At 41.1% G+C, this 23,329-nt stretch overlaps 2 protein-coding genes across 10 annotated transcripts in view; one reads left to right on the top strand and one right to left on the bottom strand.

Moving 5' to 3' along the window:
* Positions 1-41: 41 nt before the first annotated feature.
* UPF1 (UPF1 RNA helicase and ATPase) lies at positions 42-23,192 on the bottom strand. 2 transcript variants are annotated; one of them, XM_072845594.1, is made up of 24 exons: positions 22,951-23,192; positions 16,399-16,541; positions 15,888-15,977; positions 15,161-15,328; positions 14,071-14,251; positions 13,323-13,484; positions 12,589-12,673; positions 12,309-12,407; positions 12,009-12,126; positions 11,020-11,179; positions 10,778-10,896; positions 10,336-10,500; positions 9,997-10,111; positions 9,661-9,804; positions 9,012-9,225; positions 8,663-8,780; positions 6,873-7,029; positions 5,733-5,875; positions 4,858-5,032; positions 4,049-4,130; positions 3,365-3,526; positions 2,821-3,038; positions 2,251-2,373; positions 42-2,134 (listed from the first exon to the last, which is right to left on the bottom strand). In XM_072845594.1, exons 1-23 carry the CDS (start codon positions 23,173-23,175, stop codon positions 2,254-2,256), a joined length of 3,363 nt encoding a protein of 1,120 aa, XP_072701695.1. In that variant the 5' UTR covers positions 23,176-23,192; the 3' UTR covers positions 42-2,134; positions 2,251-2,253. The 2 variants fall into 2 exon arrangements, with proteins under 2 accessions (XP_072701695.1, XP_072701696.1); XM_072845595.1 differs by having other exon boundaries at positions 12,009-12,117.
* COMP (cartilage oligomeric matrix protein) overlaps positions 23,003-23,329 on the top strand; it is a 38,113-nt gene continuing 37,786 nt past the window's right edge. For all 8 annotated transcript variants that reach the window (XM_072845602.1, XM_072845600.1, XM_072845597.1 and 5 more), the window contains exon 1: positions 23,003-23,134. The gene's annotated coding sequence lies outside the window, so the exon portion shown is untranslated. The remainder of the gene's footprint in view (positions 23,135-23,329) is intronic.

Here is a 23,329-nt window from a genome sequence, read left to right as displayed (position 1 = left end):
AAAAAGTCTATGCAACTACACAGCCTACAGAAGGAAAAAAAATTAAAAAGCCCTTCGGCAATGTTAATAAATAAAACAGTCCATCTTACAAGGAAGGAAGGTGGCCTGTGTCTCCATTCTTTCACATTTTAGAAGTCTAAACTCTGGAGGCTTTTTATGAGAAAAGAATGGTTTTCATTTCTGGAAAGTTTCTTTTGCAGTGCTTGAACTACGTTCGCTGCAGGACTGAACAAAAATTTTGAACACCTGTTCCATGTTTATGTGCACACTACTCACGGTTCGTGGGTATGCTACACCAGGTCTGCACTGGGGGAGAGACACTCTGGAAAAACTACAGCAAATACAGGTTATGAAAGCGGGTCAACGATCTACAGAAAGGACAGTAATGAAAGGGCTTCCCCCCAGTTACAAAAAGTGGGTTTTACGTCATTTAAGTACATTCATATGAGAGGTATTTTGAGTTCCCCCAAAAAAAAGACTAGAAACACTTGGAGCCCTTTGAGTATAAAGCTAACGTAATTCAAACTTTAAAAACACCTAGGTTAGTGAATCACACTCTACTGTTCTTCGCCAATTAGGAGGTAGAGGTTAGTCTAATTTAGGGATCTGATAAAAATGGGTCTGTAGGAATTTTAAGTTCTCTGCGCTGTTTCTAAAAAGGTTTAGACAGAAATAAAATGCTCCCAGTGTTCCCATATGACTTATTTAAGACATGGGTACAACTTAGAAATTGGATGGCTTCTCTTATGTGCTGTTTTCAGTTTTGACTTCCAGCTATTTCTCAAGCCAGCATTGATGGCACAGCCATGTCCACTACCTGAAAAATAGGCTCCGGGTTTGGTTTTCAACACCTGAATCTTTCAGCTATCTGCATTAATCACCGAAGAAGCCACACAAAAGCCTAACCCATTATCTCTAATTATACCCAGCTATCAGAGGCCACCTTCCAACAACTGCCTGCTTTGTCCATTTTTCCAACCTGCTTCGGTAACATTGTAGAGTCTTTACTTCAAAACCAATATAATCCCCAGTTTCCACTACTTCTTCCCCAGATCTGAGGGAGCGAGTAAAGCAGGCCTGTTAGCATCTTTTCCTCCAGGGCCGAAGGGCACAGGAACCCATCCCCTTTCAAGCGCAAAGTTCATCTTACAGAAAGGCTTGTTTTTCACAGAGTCGAGTCCAGACAGTAGCCAATTAAAGCATACAGAAAACACTTTGAAACCCTCCTCCTGCTCGAGCGCGCAGGCTCCTCTCACTCTAACTGCTATCCAATGTAGGAAGAAGAGGCTGATTGCTGCAACTTTTAATCACACTGAAAGTTCTCAAGGTTGATGCTCTAATTTAGTTTTGTTTTAAACTTTTTGTAAGCTTCTCAGAACAAGGATCTCCCAGGTCCACCACTAAGAATTCAGAGACAAACTTCTAAAAATTCAGTGCTCCTTTGAAAGAATCTCTTTAAAACCACCTTGTCACAAAAGACCCGTTCAGAATGTGGGCGACACGATGACACTAGGATTTCAGAGCCAGTGTTGGACAACAAAACCTGCATCTCAGAGTTGAGCATCAGCTACGTTCCGCTGGATTTCTGCTTGGCTTGCTGTCACTTAGTCAGGAACTCTCTCTCTCACGATACTCTGCTTCTAAAAATGTAAACGGTAACTGCTAAAATATAGTACCCCTTTAAAACGAGAACAACTCTGAGATGAGGGTTTTCCTCTCCCCATCTGCTCTGAAAAGTAATGCCCTGCTCGCAAAGAGAAGTATGGAATGAAGTGAAACCTGCTTAAGGCCCTTCTCTCGAGCTTGTTTGACTGGGGGAGCAGGGACTCAGCTGACCACTCATTTCAGGGTGAGTTGCCTTCCCAGTGAGGCGCCAGCCAGTCCTTCGGTGCTCTCTCTCCTCTCCGGTCAGTCTCCTTGTCTCAGTGAGCTAGCAGTGGGCTCTCTCGCGCGCGCTCCTTTCTCTCTCTCTCTCCTCTCCGTTGGTTGGTTTCTTTCTCCTGTTGCTCTCACACAGTGGTGCTTCAGTTTTAGCAGTGGAAAACAGGTATCCATTTTATTTTATTTTTTTTATTACCCAGAATAAAATGCTGATGAACTAAGCTCCACACAAGCTTAGCTCTTCTTCCTCAACCTGAAAGCAAGGCAAGACAATAGTTGCATTAGGAATGTCACTCTTAAAACAAACACTGTGTTCATGAACTTAAATCAGGGAGTAAGAAGCAGAGGAGTGAACCTCTAGTGCCTTACACTCTAATACTGTGACAGTCCCGTCACTCCGCCATGTTGATATGCACGTTCACCCTGGTAAGTAGAGTCCTGTGACAGCGCCACGTCAATCTGAGATTTAAACTCATCACCAAGGTAACTGTCCTGAAAATGAAAGTGTGTGTTAAGCCTCTAACTCATTATCAAGCTCAAGTGCTCCCTGACAAAGCAGAACATCATTAACCTTGGCTGCCAGGTTTTGTTTCATTGGGAATTTTTTTGTTTGGTTGTGGTTTGGTTTTTTTTAATCTACTCTTTTTGCTGCAGAATTCCCACAAATAGAAAGGTTTTTGCAATAGCTGGCTGTTGAACAGGCAAGCAGTTCAAAGTTAAGGCTCAAGCTGAAGTCTATACATGCAGCATTTCACTTTTATGCCTGAGTGCACTTAGAAAGTCCACCAAGTGGAAGAGTATGAAATGCTGTGGCCAAGTCATTGAAAATGGTTTTAGTTTCCATTTTCCTCAGTACCAGGAAACAAGGATGCGCATGCACACAGGTCACCAACATAAAACCCAGGAAAAAGAGCAGACTATACATCAAATTCTGCTTACCTGTGATAATTCTGGTTGGGAGAGCCCAGGCTGACTCATCTGTGATGGCTGACTCATGGAGATATACCCCTGAGTCAGTGGACCCTGGGAGAAAGGTTGGGACACCACATCTTGGCTCGCTTGACTATTTGGAAGGTTTGACTGACTAGTTCCAGGAATCCCAAAACGATTTTTCTGGCGCCCACCACGACCAGTCTTTCCTTTTGGCGCCCCACGGCCTGGAAAAGCGTTTATTCCAACCAACAGTGAGAAGTCTTACACATGCAAACACGTGAGAATTAACTGTTTCTATAAAGACGTGATCACTCGCAAGAGGCAATGTTTTATATGTACTCGAAAGGCAGAACCACCGGTGTAGACACTGCAAAGGGACGCTCACTGGAGGCTGCAGTGCTGTTGTGTTTGTACTCCATACAACTCAGATTCATTACTGAAGCACATCGTTATCTACTCTCACCAGCACTGCTGCAAGAGTAGCAAAACCCATTCTCTAACTTCCAACCTAAAATGTGGGGTTTGTACCATTTCCCCCTTGCTCCCGTACCTGCGGCTGGTCCGTTAGCCTGGCCAAAGTATCCCGGTGGTGGCATCGGTGGCATCACAAGGTTGAACGGGATAGGAATGTTCATAGCAGTGACGTGGCTGGGGCCAGCACTAATCATCCCGATCTGGTCGTGGGTCTGGAAGTACATGTTGGATGGGCGCCCTGGGGAGGGGAGGAAGAGCCACAATGGTTTCAGGCATCCTGAATATTTAAAAATCAATTCACATTCCTGCTTTTAACAGTAATGGGAGGACTTGTGAGCGGGATAAATCAGAAGCAGAAATTGAAAGGACAAGCCTACCACTGCCAAGAACCACCAATATTTCTAGCTCACCATTTATTCCACACCTGACAATTTCAGACACTCGTCTAACACATGCTCATCCCTACACAGTTACTCTTCTACAGCACCATCTAAGATTCCTGAAATACTTACACCCCTCCCACCCCTTCCCCTCATTTTTTACTTGCTCTGCAGACATCAAGTTCAACTGTAGGGGCTTCTATACACAGAGAGCAAAATCCAGGCACATCACGAACATTTTCAGTTCTTAAATTCTGTATTTTTCTGTAGTGGCTCTTCAAACATTTAGAAGTTTGAAGTCTGTAAGATATCATACCCCAAGGACTAGTTGGGGGAAAAAAAAAATCTATAGAGGTGTTAATTTTGATAGCATCCTTTACCTTGACTGCTCCGGTCATAGACAGATCCTGGAATAATAGCCTCACGTGCATCATACATGGCAGTAGTCATGAAACGGGCACCCTGGAAGCATTATAGGAGTTAGACAAAGCCTTTGCATAGAAAACTTTGCACTGCAACTTCAGTTTAAGTTATTTTGGGTAAAAATCTGGTTAAACTCCACAGGTAACACATACTCAACAAGCGCTGTGGAAACTAACTGGTTCTAATACACAGAAAACATCCAATTATCATTTCAACTACATCATGACAACAAGGAAAAAAAAGATTCTACAGGCAGCCTATCTCAAACTGTGAAACACTTGATGAATTTTCAGTTTATTTTGAAGTTCTGATGATAGTTCTTCCCTTGATCTATTCCTATCACTGTCCTTCTGTGATCGCTGACAAGCTTCCCCCCCCAAATGACTACTTATGTTAATGGACTAAGTAGAAAACTTGCAGGTTGAGGATTAAAGTACAATGCTATTAAGTACGCATGCCTAATGAGCTTGCCATTTCTACACAAACCAGTTTAATTCGCCACAGAAGTCACCCCCTCATAAAATTTTGCAGTAAATAAAGAGCAATAAAAAAAGCACCAAAAAGGCTTTTCTATAAGCGCTCAACTTAGAAACAGCTGAAGCAGCAACTTACTTGGGTCACACTGCATTAACTAGGCAACAAAAATGGAAAGTTATGGGTGTGTGAGGCTATGCGGGCGACTGTTTATTCCATCCATTTATAATTGATCAATCACTCCGCAATTGCTTCACGCCAAACATCTGAGACACAGGAGAGGTCAACTCACTGGGTTGATGGTATTGACAAGCTTCCGGGGCTTGCTGAACTGCATAAGGCTTTCCCGGAGGTTATTCAGTGGTCCCTCCACCAGAACCTTCTGCTCCTTGTAGTAATTCAGCAGGTGATTCCAAAGTGGTTGTTTAGACAGCGCTTTTGGGTTCCCAACAATAATTACTCCATACCTGTCCAACAGCAGACAAACAGAGAAACTAAAGTTAACTTTGACTAAAAATAAAGCCATGTGACATTAATGTCAGAACAGCCTCGAAGTCAATATCTTTTGCAGTAAATCCAGGCACCTAACAGAAGTCCATGGCAGTAGGTGTAAGACATCCTAACACAATTTTGTTTACAGCAGATTATTTCTGTAGTATGACAAAACACTCAAAAGGAGATTGCTGCAGCCAGTTTCTCAATCACAAGCTTCCTTTTGCAGGCTTGCCAAACCCAGCGTACTCAACCATCCACACCGTATTGGTTTAAACCTTGCGGACACCAAGGAAGCCAACCAACGTAGTGTTGACTCTGCATTACTCTTCTCGGTAATCAAATCAATTTTAAGAGAAGCAAAATGGTTAAAAAAAAAAGTTGATGGAAGGGATAAAGAAGCAGATGAAGGGAAGAGTTCTGTCCTGCAGACAAAGGGGAGCGACATGGCAGCTTCTACGGACTACTGACGCCAAATGGTAACACTGGTTAGGTTCAGACTGATCTCGTAAATTGTAGGGAATGTGGAAATCATTCAAGGCTCCCTTAAACAGGGTGGGGAATGGGCCTGCTACCCACAAAACACAGACCTTTTGTTAGTTGGACTGTATCGATGCTTCAGCAGAATGAATTAGGTCTCTAGAATAAACAAAAATTTGCCCAATTTTACTTCACCTTGCTCTTGTAAGAGCTACATTAAGACGCCTGGGGTCATTCAGAAACCCTATTCCTTGGTGTTCATTGGCCCTCACACAAGAAAGGATAATAAAGTCCTTCTCTCGTCCCTGGAAGGCATCCACACTTGCAATTTCCACTTCCTGAAACAGAGGAAAACATGTAAATCACGGAAGCACAGTGCAAAACAGTTATGCTACCAAGAGGCATTACAAAATGCGTTGGCCATGCGCTAGCAGTTCCCATCATTTGACAAAAATGTTATTTTTGTAATGACGAATGATTTGGTAATTCCACTGGTCACTAAATAGTTTCCCTAAAGGAGAACAGACCGTCTCAGTTTAGGACAAATTACTTTTATGTTCACTCCTTCACGGTTCTCATATTTCCCCAAAACTGGCATTTGCACTATGGAAAGCATCCTCTTCTAGGTGTGTTGCCAAAAAGACTTCTGACTATTCCAAAACCTCGTAGTAAGACAGCTCCAAATTAGCACTGCTGCTCCCAGCTACCAACAAACCTGAATCAGAGGGACAGATCATTCCTGGCAGAAGTAAAAGTATTTCCACCAAGTTTTCCTTCAGTGAAAACACTGACCAAGATTTCAAAACAGACTGTATTAAACATATAACCACCTTGTTTGTAGCAACAAATTTTAATGTTTGGTAGAGGAGTTCCACTGATGGGAGGACATATTCCCAAGCAAATAAATCATATGACCATCTGAATTTATGGAGCTTGGTTTCCTGCGTGTCTCTTGGCTTGATGCTTTTATCTAAGACACAAGCTGACTGAAGCTTTTCCACAGCTGAAGCACTAATGACCTCTCCCTTCTGTGCCTCAATGAGTCCTCAGAGGATGGACTCACTGAAGCCTTCCTTTCAACAGAGACCTTAACAGGGCTTTCTCCATCTGGCCAACTGCTCCCCTGACACTTACTGGCATTTGATACCTCCTAAACTCTTCTCCCTCATCTATTTTAACTACAGTCAACTAAAGCACTCTAAAATGACTAAAGAATAAACACAGACTGACGCCTAGGAAGCCAGACTAAAAGTGAAAATATTGAGAAGTTTCACAATATCTGACTTTTCTAGCTTCTCTGCATCCAAGTGTTCCCGTTTGTGCAAAACTCCGTACCTGGTAGAGCTTCGTATGCAAGGAACCACTGAATTGCATGTACTGCACCAGATAGGATCGTTGACCTTCATAAGGAGTAATAATGCCAATCTGATCTGGTTTGGCACCAGCTTTCAATAGCTTTGTAGTTATCTTCTCCACATTGGCAGCTTCCGTCCTAGAAAGAGAGATTTGTTTATCTAAGGAGAATCAAGGCTTTAGGTCTAACTTTTTGCAAGTTAATGGGTCTAAAAAACTTGAATATATATGCTGTGCTAGCCTTTTGTCAGAAAGGCTACTTCGAGAAAAAGATCAATTTTACACTGCATTGCTCAAGCACTCTGATTAATCTGGCTTAAGCTTTGCAGGAACATTCACCACTATCGCCTCTTGACTTAGGCCATGCATAGATATGCTCAGCCAGAGGAATACAGGCAAAAGCCAACACCTAAAAAAAGGTCTCAGAATGACACAGAAATTTCTCCTTAACGTACACCTCCACCTCCTCAGAACTACACGACTACGCTTCCTGGAACAGCAAAATTCATGGTGGCCATCACTCTGAAATGGAACTTCTTACCAGAGTTAAATGTACATATGTACTTTGAGATCATTAAAAATGTTCCAGCCTGCTGTGCAAACAGATCCTTCAGTTGCTTTATCTTAAAGTTTTAAATATAGAATGTTTTTAATGCCAGTCTCCCTGTCAGCCAACTATTGTGCCATTTGTTTGTGCACAATCTGGCTTGCCGCATTCAGCAGTCTTGCACATGCTGTTCATGAAACAGACTGAGATTAAAAATATCACAGCAGATATTTTTCATAAGTTGGTCTGGTTTCCCTTCCAGGCACATGAACAAATGCACATGACCAAGAGGAGCAAAACGTTTCAAGCTCACTCTCTGAAAAAGAAGTTGGAATATGTAGAAAAAAGGGATAGAAAAAAGAAAATTAAGTTCCCATCCCTTTTGCACCCTTGCCAAAATCTAACACTTAGGACTCTGCTTCAGGAGCTATTGGAATTCTGGCTTCGAAATGGGACTTGATCAGCACTTCCTGCTGCAGCTGCAGTCAGTTTACTCGCTGGCCCAAATTCATCCCACATATTAGGCACTTAATTGTCCTGTGCTCCTTATGCTACCAGTGAAGGAACACACACACCTCCACAGAACAATTCAAACCCACTTAAGATCTGAACTGTTCCCACTGGAGATGCCTTTTTTCTCTTCATTTACTGTAAAGGGAGCCTGGGACAAATCAACTCCGAAACGCAGCTCAGGCTGCACTATTCTTGAGGGCAGCTTTTATTAAAAAAAGCACACAAGCTATTTCAATCATAGCTGTTAACAGGAAACAGCATTTTATTAATTTAGGAGTACTGCAGAACATAAGAATCAATAGCACTGAAGTACTGCATCCCAGCACACAATACATTTGAGGTCTGTGGGCTGGCTCATTTGAAGTACAGATACCACCTTCACAGAAACAGAAAGTAACTCTTCTTTGAAAACACAAGCCTTTATTTAGCTGTTATGCCTTTATACACACAGCAAGGCACCACAAGTTATGGTGAATACAGAATACCATGAATTTTGTTGCAGAGATTCTGAAGGATAGAGAAATGCTTAGAGATTTGGTTTGCAGTGGGAACTGTATATTGCACTTTCCCTTGACTTCATTAATTGTGACTGTCTCCAAGGGATGTCACAGGATTATTAACAGATTCATTTAACAATCTCCCTTACATTTGAGATACTTAAAAATACTTCGTGCCAGCATAAGTTTATATCTCAGTGTTGAATTTTGTTTACCTGTTCAGGTAAGAGGTGCCTGAGCTGGCAATTTCTTCCTGTCCTTGTGTAACATAGAAAAACATTGGCTTATCTGGCTGCGGCCACTGGAAATCAAAACCTTTTTTCACACGGTCCGCTGAAGAGCACAAAAAACAGTAAGTAAAAAAAAAGTTAGCACTGCTTTACTAGCAAGAACACTCATTTTCATATCAAAGCACCTTAAAGACCCAAAACTGTAAGTGCAGTGTCAATTCTCTTTTTAAGTGAATGTATTAAAAAAACCAACTTATCTAGATTAAAGAATCCTTCCTTTGATCCTTAATGAATGGAAAAGAAAGTAATTTGCAGAAGTACTATTCTTGCTTACCTGCAGTAACGCCATTCTGGAGTGAACCCTCATAGAAGATATTGGATGGAAAAGCACTGAGTGCAGGATGCATGCGATACTGCACCTGCAGGCGAATCGGACGAATCCCCAGCACCACAAGCCTCTCGAAAAGAGACTGAGAGAGACCAGCCTTGGCAGCTTTTTTACACATCACAACAGGACCAAGCTGGCAGTGGTCACCTACAAGAATAAGCTGTGGAAAAGAAAGTTTGATCTCAGTTGGTATTTTCCAAAACTTGCCCAATAGCTAGAAATGACAGCAACATCCTACTATAAAATATATTTGGAACTAATCAGTCTGATTTGTAATAAGCCTCAGATCTAATCTAAGGCTTATAAACCTTTAGCGTCAACTAGCTACTCAGCTGATCATTCTTGAATAAAATCTTGTTCAGTCTCCAGATTGTTCCAACAGGACCAACATGTTCTAGGCAAAGATTATGCCATGAAAGAAAAAAACTAACAGGAGTAACACAAAATAAAGTAATTTAGATCTACGTTATGGAAGTGTCTTCCATGAAAGGAAAGGATTTTGTATCCCTAAGTTTCTACACTGTGAATGTTACTGCTTGATGCTACTTCCTCCATTTATAAACTATTTTCTTTAATGAAATCCAACAGCTCCTACCTGCTTTGCTCCCAGGACAACTGGCACCATGCACTCTGGCTCAGTAGCCTGTGTGCTTTCATCAATCAGAATGGAGCGGAACTGCATTTTTGCAAGTCTTGGATCACCAGCTCCCACACACGTGCAACAGATCACATCTGCATTCTGAGACAGAAATGCAACTGAAATTAATCAAGTAGGACATCAATAGACAGTATTTCTACATGGAAGAGTGTTCAACACCATTCCAGGAGTCCCCCCAAAAGTTAAATTGTACTCTGATTTCCACCAGCAAATTGCAACTAAGCCCCAAGCAGCAGAAAGCAGTTAAAGCTGCTAGAACCAATGGAACCTTACCATAAGCAATTCACGCTCTGCTGTTCGTTTCAGTGCACGGTAACGTTTCTCATCAGCAGATGACAGTTCTCCAGTTTCATCTTTAAGCTGCTGCAGTTTCTGAAGCTCTGGCATGCTGCAAAAAAAAAAAAGGAATTTTGCTTTATGGCCTAATTAACAACTTGGTAGGATTACAGTGGAACTTATTTGTAGAACTAAATATGACACATGTATAGAACCAAAAAAAGTTATCACATTGAGCAGATACATGTTGTCATCGTTACACAGTTAATCGGTTGTGTCCATCACAACACTTCAGTGGGTTTTTTTGCTTCCCTGCCCCCCTCGACCATTTCTTACCTATCCATGTTTCTGATCTGGTTATGCAATGCCAAGAAGGATACAGGAGAGTCAATTGCCTCACGACTTTTAGCACACAGACGAACCACTTTCAGCCCAGTTTGATGGATCTTCTCAGTCAACTGATCTACAGCTATATTACTTGGAGCACAGACTAACACAGGCCTTGAAAAAAATTAAGCAAAAAGTAAGTCTCAAAGAGCTGTAAACATTTTTTCCACTACACTTGTAATAAAATCATGTGTTACGACACACATCCCCTAAAAATATGCTGGGGAAGAATATTTTCTGCAATAAGCACAAGTCTTCCCAGAAAAATATACTTCCAGAAAACCTTTTTAGTTCAATGATACAAATTATGTTCATTTTTAAAATCAAGTTGACTCTTTGACCATTAATAAAGTAACCTCATACATAAAGACTTACAGAGAATAGTTCTTACCCATTGCCCTGTCTAGCCAGATGATAGACGATTGTGGCTGATGTCACGGTTTTTCCGGTACCAGGGGGACCCTGAATAAGGCTCAGAGGACGCTGCAGGACAGTCTTCACAGCATAAACCTATAAATTTTTTTTTATTGCTATTTAGCATTCAATGCATAGGAAGTTACAAAGTTGTTCAACCTCTATTCATAAATCCTTTTATCATATTCTTTGTGTGTAGTAAAAAGGAGATGAGGTTACCTGAGAATGGTTGAGATCAGGAAGTCCTTGTGCTGTAAAGCGCTTTGGCAACTGGCATTTAATAATTACATCTTCTACCTCATGACCTAACAGTTTGTGATAGATGTACCCAGACACTGAAGTCTCGTCCACAGCGAATGTTTTTAAAGCACTCTGCATTCTGAAATGAGGGAAGGACAGAAAAAAAATTATCAGTATGATCTCAAATACAGCTACCCACAAGTGTCCTACACAAAGGTTAATCAGACATCAGGAACAAATTAAAATACACCTTGGGAAAAGAGAACAATGTAGAACACTAACAGAATTAAGAGACAAAAATTAGACTCCAAGAACACAGACCTTGTTTTTCCCCCTGTGAATACTACAAAGTATTATAACCAGAAAAATCCGTAGAGAAACACCAGCCTTTGACAGAATCTGCAATAGTAATTTTAGGTGCAAGATTTGAAGAAAATTTGTACTCAGTGTATTCTCTTTCAGGATAATAAACAAACTCCTATCTTACAAAACGCAGTACAGATGTCTGAAGCCTACTGACCCCACAGCCAATTCAAATGCCTTGAAATTTCAGCTAAAGCAATTCAAAGTTCAGGAATGCCAACTGAAGTCAGAGAGCAGTTCATGATGCAGCAGCGTTCAGGAAGCTGAACTACAAAACTTTTTCTTCTTACCTTCCAAGTATTACTAAACATAAGGTCAATTTCCCCCCTTGACATATTTGCAACAAGACTTAAGCATGCCTTCAAAGTGAGAAAAATTGACAGTTTGATGGCATTCAGATTAATTCCATTTCTAGTAACAGTTAGGCCTGTTGCTCTATGAACCAGATATCATGGACTTCATACATTGGGCACACTCAGATTTCCGATTGCTAGTGTCATGAAACAATACAACTTTTCTTGTTCAAAAATTCCCACTGAAGGTAAAGGAACTTTACAGTAAACTGCACCCACTATCTGCCGAGTTTTGAAATGCTTTCTCAATACCTGTCAAATGAAGTAGACTTCCATACAAAATCCACTTGGAAGTTATGAGTAACTTCCACAGGCGCTCCAACGCTGCTCCTCAGCTCAATGGCTATCTCATCACCATAATCTGTAGAACCTCGTTAAGTAGTAATCTATAGCAAAAATTTGAATTTTATTTTTCCCAATTTTTTTTTTTAGCAGACCCCCACAACAAATTAAAGTGATCTCAGAATTACTTTTATACACATTTACTGATTTCTCACAGAGATTTCAACCCTCAATTAAGCCTTCCTGAAGGCTTACTAAGGTAAAGGATACTATCAGGAACTTTGATAACATGACCAATTCCCTTCCATAAAGGGGCCAGGTCTCCTTTATACCTCAAGCAGATCTCATCTCCTTGCATAAGACGCATATCTACAAAGGAAGGACAAAACACTCTCAGAATATTCACCAATGAACAACCATCCCCCAACACAAAAAACTTACAATACTATCTTATATCCCAGGCCAGATCATCACAGTTCTTTAAACACTGATCTTATTCACCAGGCATAAAAATAACCCCAGACAAAACACACAATCAAGCTGTCATTACCTGAATCAGTCTTTGGCAAAGTAAAATAAGCAATTCTTTTCTTGTTCAAGCCCAGGTCCCATCTGACCGTGATGTTATCTTGGGTCTAATGGTAAAGAAAAGGCATCTATTATGTTCTTAAAGAGCTGTTTGCCAACTATCACAGTCCTCACTGTCCTACACTTCAAAATAGTGGAGAAATACAAAACTTGCTGTTCCAATGTCACAGTATAGACAAATATCTCTATTTATTCTTACGGACTTGAGTTCACACCATCTGCACAAGATAATTCTGTTCTACAAAAGAGTTACTTAGTTAATGAGAAACAAAGTCGTAATCACCATCTGCGTTATTCTCTCCCCCACCTTCAAAACATTCACTAAGTGCTTGCATGACCTCATTTAATTCAAGTTTAGCTGCAAACTCTGACAAAGGTAACTGCAGGTTATGAGGATAACGTAAAAGAAGGTGGCCAAGTTGCACGGTTCTATGACAGAACATGGTACTTGGAAAGATAAACTTTGAACACAGAAGCTCCCAAGTGTGTCAAGTTCTTTTTAAAAACCTCAGTTTGAGGATTTTTCTTTCCTCTCCCTGTTATCATAGATCACTATTACTACTGTAATTACTGTGATGTAATAGTACCATAATAAAGACATTTCACTTGAGCCCTCCTATGTTGTTAACAGTGACCACGTGTTTGATACCAGAGAACTGGTCAGAAGTCCCGTCAGATGTATTTCAAGCATATTACCTGAGACTCCTTGAGTTTCTTGTCATAGTCTGCCTCAAGCTTGACTAGAGGACCAAATATATTTTGGTATTGATAAGCATCTTCATATCTAAGCAGGACATGCTGTGGTTCTTCATCAACACCAGGCTTTTCTAAGTCCTCAAGGGTTGCAGATGGATTTTCCTAGAATTTAAAGCACAAATGTTATGTTTCAGAGTTTTAAGTACAAACAAGTAACAAGCTCTCACTGTGCAACAGGACTGATAATACTGTGTTTTACTACTACAAGAAGCTATATCAAGGTATAACAACTTGTTAAAACTACACCAAGACATTATGTCATGCTCACTCAAATCCACTCAGGTTTGTTATGCGTTAAAGGATGTACAGAAAAACCTCTCAAAAAGCAGTAACTGAATACCAAGCATGGACTAACAGTTCCCTACTCAGCTAGTCATCATGTAAAGCAGAAACAAGTGAAAGACTTGATATGGGGAAGGAAAGTTGTTTTTTCAGGTTGCCTGACAGTGCAACTTGAACAGAGCTGAAGAAGCTAAGGGTGAAACCCTCCTACTTTGATAAATGGTCTCCTGAATCCTTTGATCAATTCCCAGTTGCATTGCTTGTCAAATCTAAAAGACTTAAACCTCATGTGATGTAAATATGCTCCCTGCCTTATACAGATGCTAAAACAGTCTTGGCCCTCCTTCATAAAACACAAAATTAGCACATGGTAAAATATAACCAGTGTTTGAAAAGCAGCACATACCTTCCAAAGTTCTTCCAGTTTGTTAATCTGTTGAGCCGTAATCTGCCGTGCTCTCAACTGTTCCTGTTCAGATGGAATCTTTACCAGCCATGAAAGGAAACAGCGATCTTGGATAAGAGGCTGCCACTGTGAACTGTCCCAATTAATATCCTTTAAACTGCTCTGACTGGCACATGGCTGCCTGCACAACCAAAATATTGAAAAAAATTATTAAATTAGACAAGTGTAAGAAAAAGTCTGTGTGAAGTGTAAAAATAGGTTTATCATGCTCTTAAAACAACTCAAGTATCTCACTTAAAAGGAAAAAACAAAACAACCCTAGCCTGCTGGCCCAATTCATTTTTTAGTTCCTGTATTTGCTGTTTCAACACTGGGAAGGCTCTGTATTGTAAGCAGTATTTCTTGGGGGTTTCTAGAACTGAAACTTTCAGCACCTAAAATATTAAATATGACACACCTTCGAAAGTGGTTACAGTCCATTAAGATTATGCACATGCATATCAGAAAACACTCGGGATTACTTCCCATCTGTTTAAACAAATAGGAGAACGCATTCTGTAGAAACACACCTTCTACTGTCAAATACACGGTAAGTGACAGCATTTAATAAAAATACATACCATTATAAAATAATGATTTCTGATAGAACCTATCAGAGAACATTTTCCAATTTGCTGTCATCTTCAAATGATTCTACAAGCTGACAGAAAAAAAAACATACTGTGTAATAGAGTCACTACTCCAGCAGGGCTCCAGAGTAACTTCCTGAACTCATCTGTTACTCTTCCAAATCTGAAAATCACAGTTTAACAAAGAGGAAAAACACCTTTCTTCCATTAAGTACTGCTTCATTTGGGAGAAATACCTTTCTATAGACCAAAGACATTTGCCCAGCACAACAAAATGCTTCTTTATTCCATTATCTACTTGTATACAATTCACGAAGTCTATGCGATCATTTAAAGGAAAAACGGTAGCAAATCAGAGTATAAAATATATTTTGGTACAAAAAGAAAGCAAGCATTGCCCTTTAGAAATAAGGTTATGCAACAGACTTGACAGAAACATGCCAACAAAGGCATTCTCTCACCTGCACAGCAAAACAACCACAGAGTCTGCCTTAGCTGGAATAAAGCCAAGGAGAAACACATTACGACATCCACAGTTATAACATTCCAAGACAGTCTCTCCTAGAGGTCCATCTTTATGGAGAGTCACCTCTTTGCACTTCGCTCTCACAAGATGATTAACAATGTGGCTGAAACCAGAGAGGACATATATTTATATGAAGTCAACAGAAAAATCAGATTTAGTCCTAACTTAATATATCAGCTCAGTTATTAAAAGACACAAACAAAATCTATTTACATGGTGGCAGACAGGGGTAAGATCTTGCTCTTTTCATCCAAGCAAAGATACTGCTAACACAGTTTCAATGGTTTCTGAGTGCATGAATGCTTTAAGGTAGGTGAGTGCGAAAGAAGAGGAAACGTGTAAAAAATTCTTTTTATGTTACTGGTAATTGAAAGAAGCCTCCTGAAGCTCCATAGGTCAAGAGCATCAGTTCTACTGTGCATTGCAGGAACACAGGATGGGGGAAGAAGCAGCAAGCTCACGTCACAGAAGTGATTCAAGTTTTGCTGAGATTGAGGTCTAAGTTGGTAACAGCGGAAAAGCTAAAGAGGAGGCTGGAGGCTCACATTTAAGTCACTAGACTTTGATTATCACCAAAATGTAAGTCACAGCCATCATACCACTTCAAAACAAGCACACTAAAACGAGATTGTCATTGTTCTTTCCATCATTTGACCATTTACCTGCCAGATGTATTTCCACGCCCATTACAGAACCACTTTTTGCTGGTGTTACAGTAAACCACACAAGCAGGGTCATGGATACCACAGTAACTGGAATTAAAAATGAAAAAACAGGAAGTGATTGGATACTTGCTTATAGGAAAATCCAAATACAAGATTTTAAACTACCTAGTAGTGTCCAAAATAAGAGGAAGTGAAAATTAGGGAACATGAGCGTTGGTAAAAGTATCAAACACGAACTAGACTTCTGTTCTGAGTCACAAGTATTTTAACACTTCCCACCATTACCATCGCTCAGCCTTCTATTCCTCAAGGAAGGTCAAAGACCCACTGGACGTGGCAGCTGTAACTGTACACAAGAGCTCACCAGAGGGCACCACTTTCCTACCAGTACATGGCTGTCTCTAAGAAATTTGCTCTCAAATTCCAGAAATCCTAAGCATACACCTTTCACTCACACAAAGTGCTCCTGCTCTCTGGAAATAAGCCTGCAGCCAAGATTAGGTCTTACCTGCAAGCATGCACAGGAAGATCCTTTGTGTAATAGGTATCTTCTTCATCTTCTTCAAAATTCAATTCTGCCAGAAGCTGGCTGGTTTTAGCCACGTTATCATCCACAGCTCCATTCTGCAGAATGCCATCAGGTCCGTTAACCTGAAATACAAGCTCAGTAGTAAGTTATACGATCAAAATAGACTCCAAAACATGAAGCCAAGGACAGTAATCCCTACTCCTCAAAGCAAAAACTCGTATTTAGAGAATCTCAAAAGGAAACAAAAATGCTAGTAAGAGCTAAAACACATACCAGTTACACAATCAAGACTTGCTTCATTAGCTCCTATTTTACAGGATTATTTAAACTCCAACTGATGAGTAGAAAAAAGTTAACAAAAGGAGATTGCTTTTCCGCAGATTACATTTTTCCATACAGTCTTACACAACACACAAAATTCCATTTAAACAATTCCAGCAGTATCAAACATTTTTTTTCATCCTTCGTTTTACTCCAGGAATCTACCTGAAAACAGGATCTTTATCATATAGGACCTTCCCCACCTATTTCTGCTGTTCTCTATCCACCAAATCAATGTTCCCCCCCACCCAAGATACCAGAAAAACAACTTCACAACACTTGGGCAATAGAGAGCAGGTAATCAGGAAACCTCATACAAGCCTAATTAAAAAAAAATTGAAATAGCACGAGAAATAGCAGAAAGTGGTTTTCAGTGGAGTGGCTAACTCTCCAGGCAGCACTGCTTGTTCAAGATACACTAACCATATTACATACTGAATCAAACAAACATACTTGCAAAATACATCAGGTATGACAGTCACTATCGTGTTCCTTTAAATTTGTTTTAGCTACGATATAACAACCTTTAAAAAAATGAGGCCTTAACTTATCCAAGAAAACTGCAAAAGTCCATCAAAACTAGTAAAGCAGCTCAAGTTTTCAGAGCACCACACTTCAGAGAGCAAGTGTGCTAACACAGCACACACAGAACAGGTGTGCTCTCTTTCCACTGCCGATGCACTAACTGCCCAAACCATAAAATTCAGCAACATTTGGTGCTGTGTCAGCAACTTACACACCAAGTCTCTCTCATGTTAAAAATAACTCCTTTTTGGCAATACTGAGTACAGTGCGGTTACCACCAGGAAGGAGCATCAAGAAGCACGAATGTCGCAAATCAGATTTCAGCATGGCTAGAGCAGCCCTTGCCCCTCAGAGGTGTTCTGGTTTAATTCCACTGCTGCATCTCTACAGACCAACAGCCATGGGGAGCTTCAGCACCTGAACCCCATGCTGTCAAGAACCCCAAGATGGCTAGATCCCCCAAAACTTTGTTCACCCAACCACTTGATTGACTTGTTTAGCCAAGATCTCCCTAAAACCCGAGAAGAGATAAGCATACCATAATCCACATTAGTTTTGCGTGGAAAAAGGTGGGAACGGGACCACCACAGTGGCTGCAACGATTAGCACGATATTAACAAAACATTTTTGGCGAGTGCTGTAAGGTAGTTTCCCTATCACAGCAAAATCATCAGATGTATTAAAACCCCCCAAGGTTTTTAAAGGTATTGGGTTAGACAAGATGAGATTTATTTCTGAAAATTTGAACTAACTAATAAATGGGAGCATGAGAATAACTCAAGGCCTTTGTCTATCAATACAGCATTTTAATAACTCTTTTGCACTTAGACATTTAATGCAATTTATCTGGTATCTGTAACTTAATTCTCTGACAAGAGGTAAGAAAGCTGTCTACAGTGAGAAGAATGCTAAATATTTATTAGAAGAAATTTGATAAAAATAGTTGCTGTAGCATTTTAAAGCTGTAACTCATAAGCAAATCAAAACAAGCTTACTTCTCTGAAAGTCTCATTTAGATTCCACACCAGCTAGTTTCAGTATTGCACATTAAAATTTAACAGCCAATTGCAAGAGTTAAGTTTAGAAGAAAGTGTAAGCCACTTCACATTTGCCCTCAGCAGTAAGGAACTGGACTCAGTGACACAAGCTTTGTTTCATTATCTTCAAATGAAATGAGGTGCGTTTGCAAAACACAATCTAAATGGTATGACTTTTTATTGAGGTTACCTCCAAGTACTGGCTTTTAATAGAAAGAATCAGCCAAGAGGAACCGTCAGCAGCACAGAATGTGCAAAAGAAGTAGAGGGAAAAAGGAAAAAAACAAAAGAAACTGCATCAGCATGCAACAACCCATTAGTACGATGAACCCAAATCCGATCAGCTCACTGTGTAATAGCATCTCCACAGATGTTTGAAGATAAATATCCATTTTAAATAGCATCTCCACAGATGCTTCAAGATAAATATCTATTTGAAATAATGCCATTTTACAAAATACAAAGATAACTTATTAACTGATCATGGAACAGGTGGAATTCCAAAGCCTTAAGTTAATCTGAATTTCTTAGAAGCACAGATAGCAGCATTCACAGGTGCATTTCTATCAGTCTATTCCATTATTATACACATCAGTTGACAAGTTTGATCCATTTTTTTGGGGGTGCTCATAAAAAATTGGATTGCTGAACAGTAATAAAATTGTAAAGCTTTTTTTTTTTGAAGGCAGAAAACCAAGAAACTACAACAACTGCAAGCTATTTGTACTTCTGCACCAGGTGATGGTGTTAGTTCCACCCCAGGGAGCTCCTACCCTTTCAGAGAGTTCGGCAGGAATGATGTCACCTGTTACTATGAAAATCCAGCAGCGAGTACTCAGCCTTGGCAGGCACACAACGAGGAAGTGACTCAACTATTGTTCTAAAACCTCCTGTGATGTTAGCCTCTGTGCATATTATTAAAAATCTGGCACCATCAACTGTTGTATAAGGGAGGGGGGGCTTCTCTATTTTAAAAGCCTGGACTGAAACTTCTGGCACAGCAAGTTTAACAGCTACAGCAATCTGAACACTGAGGTGCTCCGAAACTATCACCAAGGTACTAGTCCCTCCCTCACTCCTTTTCTGGCCTCTAAAATACTGGTCGAGAGACAACAGTAAAGGTCCAGGGAACCGAGTTACAGAATAGCAAACCAGATGACGTAATTTATGTAGTGGCTTCTACTGACCATGTGAGTGAGTCCCCAGATCAGTGGTAACAGAATATTACCACCTCAATTTCTCACAGTGCTTCTGGCTAACAATAGCCCACCCACATCAGCAGCTGATCCACAGGTGAGTGTAGCTATACCCACTTAATGTAGTTCTACTTTAAAGTAGTGCATTTCAAGCTGTAACAAGAAAAATAATTGCAGTTAAGTAGGTATTTTGCTAGAAGAGTACTCTCATTACAAGGCTGCAGTCCAATCAGTCATGGCAATGCACTTCAACCCTGCACAGTAACCGCAGGACACCCAGTCACACTGTCCCCATTGAGGTAATTTTCCCCTCACACTTTAGAAAAAATACACACTTTTGGACTTACATGGATAACCCAACTCTTTGTTGTTTGTAGATTCTTTACATTAAAGCTATAGACTATTTACTGTACCTTATTATAATCTCTTATGCTTATTTGTTCTCCCTTTCAAAATAAGGAAGGGACATCACTGAGAACATTCACTGCCACACCACCTTCCAAAGCAGCGTGGAGTAAACTGTATTTCCAGATGGGGACCTGAGCAACAAGGAGTAAGTAATTTTGCTAAGACAAAAAGTCTTTGGTAGAACTAGAAATTAAATCCAGCTCCCATAGTCTAGACCAAAAAAAAAAAAACCTAATAGCTGACCCAGCCTCCTTCAACCACTCACTCAAACAGCTTGGCTAACACATTAACACCATGTGCCTTGTCCATCACAGACTCGAGCATGTGACTGCTTCCTAGCATCATAACTAAGTCCTTGCCTGGAAGAGTGAAGAAATAAGGCAGAAATCAGAATTTATCTTAAAATATTTAGAAAAAAATCTAGTCCTATGTTTTATTTTAATTATCAACGGAACATAAACAACAGAAATATAGTTTTCTGACAAGAAAACAGTAGACACAGCTTCTGCGCTACTAACCTCTCACTATCTTTTGTCAATTGGACACTAATCAATTGTAACAACATCCTCTTAAACTATTAGTTAAATATACATTGGGAAAGGAAGCTCTTATAGAGTGGCTAAATCAATCACATTTTCTTAAGAAATGAGGTGCTCTGTATTGCCCAACTAACCTTTTTAAACACTAGGGCACTAAAAATATTATCAGAATATGAAGTGGAGTAAATGTATATACCTCCAACATTCGTCAGCTCCAAATAAAAATTATTTGTTCAAGTAGCCTTAATTATAATCACAGTGACAACATTTAATTAAGCAAAATGTATGTGATCGGTTTTTGGGCCTTAGAAGTTACTATTTAGTATGTCCCCTGCCAAAAGACTTAACAAGTTTAAATTATTTGTTGAAGGCAGCAAAATTTTCCCCAGAATCTTTATTAATTTGTGATCTTATCACTCCTGAGACCATTGAAACGTACAAGTCTAAACAGATCCAGGGATCTGCAGTTTGCTGTACTTCAGCTCAGGAGTACACTATACTTACTACACTTCTGAGAGCTCCTGTTGCAATAGGTCCATTCCCTCTCCCCACCCTCCCCAAACCCTACACTTCTAGAGTCAAAATGAGCAAAATGATGACCACAAGAGTTTGCGGAAACATCGTAAGTGCATTCAGTTTAAAAACAAAAAGAAAAATCCCCTTCCTTCTTGCCAGGATGGATGGCTACAGACATACTAGTACCTGAACGTGCTCTCCAGATAGTTTTTTTTTCTTTTTACTTCAAAGGCTTTTCAAACATGTTTAGACAAAAAAAAGACAAATTAATCCTCTCGTCTGGTCTTTTAGCTTATGAGGCTTATTTTGGGGTGGTTTTTCTTCTTCTTCTGGCCACATTTTCTCTACTGTGAGTTCTGGAATGATCACAACCCATTAAAGCTTTAAAAACTAAGATTTTATTAAAACTGTCTTTTTAATCAATTAGTGTCTAGCCTGACTGTAAACAGACACGACCTTACTACTTAATAGTTCTGCTATCTCAGTGCTCAAACTGGATAAAGTCTACCAAACCCAAAATTCAAAAGCTGTCAAACAGAAAATAAACAAACAGCCCATGGGGCCACGTCTCTAATTCTGTCATATAAACACACTAACCTACGCCCAGGCTGTACACTGAGTGCTTTCAAGCACAAGTCATTCAATTTGTCCTGGGATAAACCCGATACAGCTGGGACAGGATAATACCACCTTCAGTCTTGCACTGCACACCTGTAGATTCTCAGTGCCTAGACATGCCGGCCTATTTTCAGTTTGGTTACTTCTGTTTCCACAGCTCTATCATTTAGAGAGCCTGACAAATCAGGTTTTGCAAGTAAAAGGAAAAATTAAGCCCACTCAAACTATGTTTGGTTCAGGATTAAAAACTTACCTAAAGCATTTCAACTCCTCCTTAAACTCATCCTTTAAAATGTGGATGATTTATGAACATTTAATTGTTAGTAATGGGACTACATGAGTATTCATCTAGATGTAGTGAAACTCAGCAGAATATTCTATAATCTTTAAATGGAGAAAAGTTTGACTTCTTAAAAAACATGGAAGAGTTCAGGTTTTTTTTTTTTTACTACAGACAGAGCAACAGGCAGTATCTTTATCTGCAACACTTCTTTACTTGTGAGCATGTAACCCTAGTTCCCTCTTTTCTTTTGCTTTCGTGAATTGTTCAATAAATACAATTTAATTGACATCTATGTACCAGGCACCAACAGACTATGTTAAAAAAAAAATCACCTGTTTTTAAGTTATGAGGAACCAGACCTCTGAACTTAAATCTCAGGCCATATCCACTGTCACTCCCATACAAACCCCAAACAAACCAGCCTAGCAACTGTGCAGCAGAAAAGGTGGCAAAGAAGTAAGGATAAAAAAAATTCAAACCGTATTTTACTTTTAGTCCTAGAAAGAAAGAAATCAAATGAAGTAATGCTGAACTGCCACAGTACTCAACTTTTTATAACCTAGTACTACCTACAGTCATATCTGCTTTAAAAAGAACCTGAAGTGACATCCAGAAGCATTTCTCATTTTTTACTTCCACATCGCACCGAAAAGCAACACAACTGTCACGATACAACTGCGGAGCCCGCGGGCTTTACCAGCAGACAACCGGCTGCAAGTTTGACCCTCAGCGCGCTCTCCCTGTGCTTCCAGGGCAGAAGCACGGCGCCCGGCTGCCAGGCCCGTCCCCCGCTGCCGGCGAGGGGCCGCCGGCCTGCGCCGGGCCACAGTGTGCCGGCAGCGGGCGGCCCCGCTCCGGAGTCGGCAGCCTCCTCTCCACAGGGCAGGCGAGCAGCCACACGCGGTTTCCACTTCCCCGTCCGGCGCTGCCGGGGGGCAGAACGCCCAACCCCGCAGCCCGCCCAGGGCTTCCCCTCGCCGGCCTCACGGCCGGGCCCGCCCGCCCCTTCCGGACCCCCCCCAACCCCGACGGCGGAGACGCCCTGACCCCCCCCGCAACACACAGCCCGCCTCCGGCCGCGGACTCACCTGTGCTTCGATCGGTCCTGGCGGTCCCTGCCCCGCTCCGGGGGGCCCTTGGCCCTGTCCCGGCCCCGCCTGCCCGGGCCCGGGCGGGGTTTGGGTCTGGCTGGGAAGAGTGAAGTCGGTGAACTCGAACTCGGAGCCCTGAGTGTCGGCTCCGAGCAACTCGGCCTCCTCGGTGTCCAGAAAGGTGAGGGTCTGCGAGCTGGGGCCGTACGCCTCCACGCTCATGGCGGCGGCGGCGAGGAGAAGCGGCGCTTCCCCACCCCACCCCCCCCTCGCCCGAGCCGGCCGGGCCTCACCTCAGGGAGCCCGGGCGCCGCGCTACGCGAGCGGCAGGATCCGCCGCGCGCAGCAGGCCGCGCGCGCGAGCCGGCCACCAACG

Source organism: Ciconia boyciana, chromosome 24 (genome assembly GCF_034638445.1).
Source record: "Ciconia boyciana chromosome 24, ASM3463844v1, whole genome shotgun sequence".
Classification (NCBI taxonomy): Eukaryota; Metazoa; Chordata; class Aves; order Ciconiiformes; family Ciconiidae; genus Ciconia; species Ciconia boyciana.
Note: the sequence above shows the minus strand (reverse complement) of the source record. Positions and strands in the feature narration are given on the sequence as shown.

Excerpts from the sequence above, each read along its gene's own strand:
- UPF1 (XM_072845594.1), bottom strand. The coding sequence starts at position 23,175 with ATGAGCGTGGAGGCGTACGGCCCCAGCTCGCAGACCCTCACCTTTCTG. Across the intron at positions 10,897-11,019 it reads CTGATCTCAACCATTCTCAG|GTTTATGCTGTGAAGACTGT; the intron begins GTAACCTCATCT and ends AAAAATTTATAG. Across the intron at positions 10,501-10,777 it reads CTGGCTAGACAGGGCAATGG|GCCTGTGTTAGTCTGTGCTC; the intron begins GTAAGAACTATT and ends ATTTTTTTCAAG.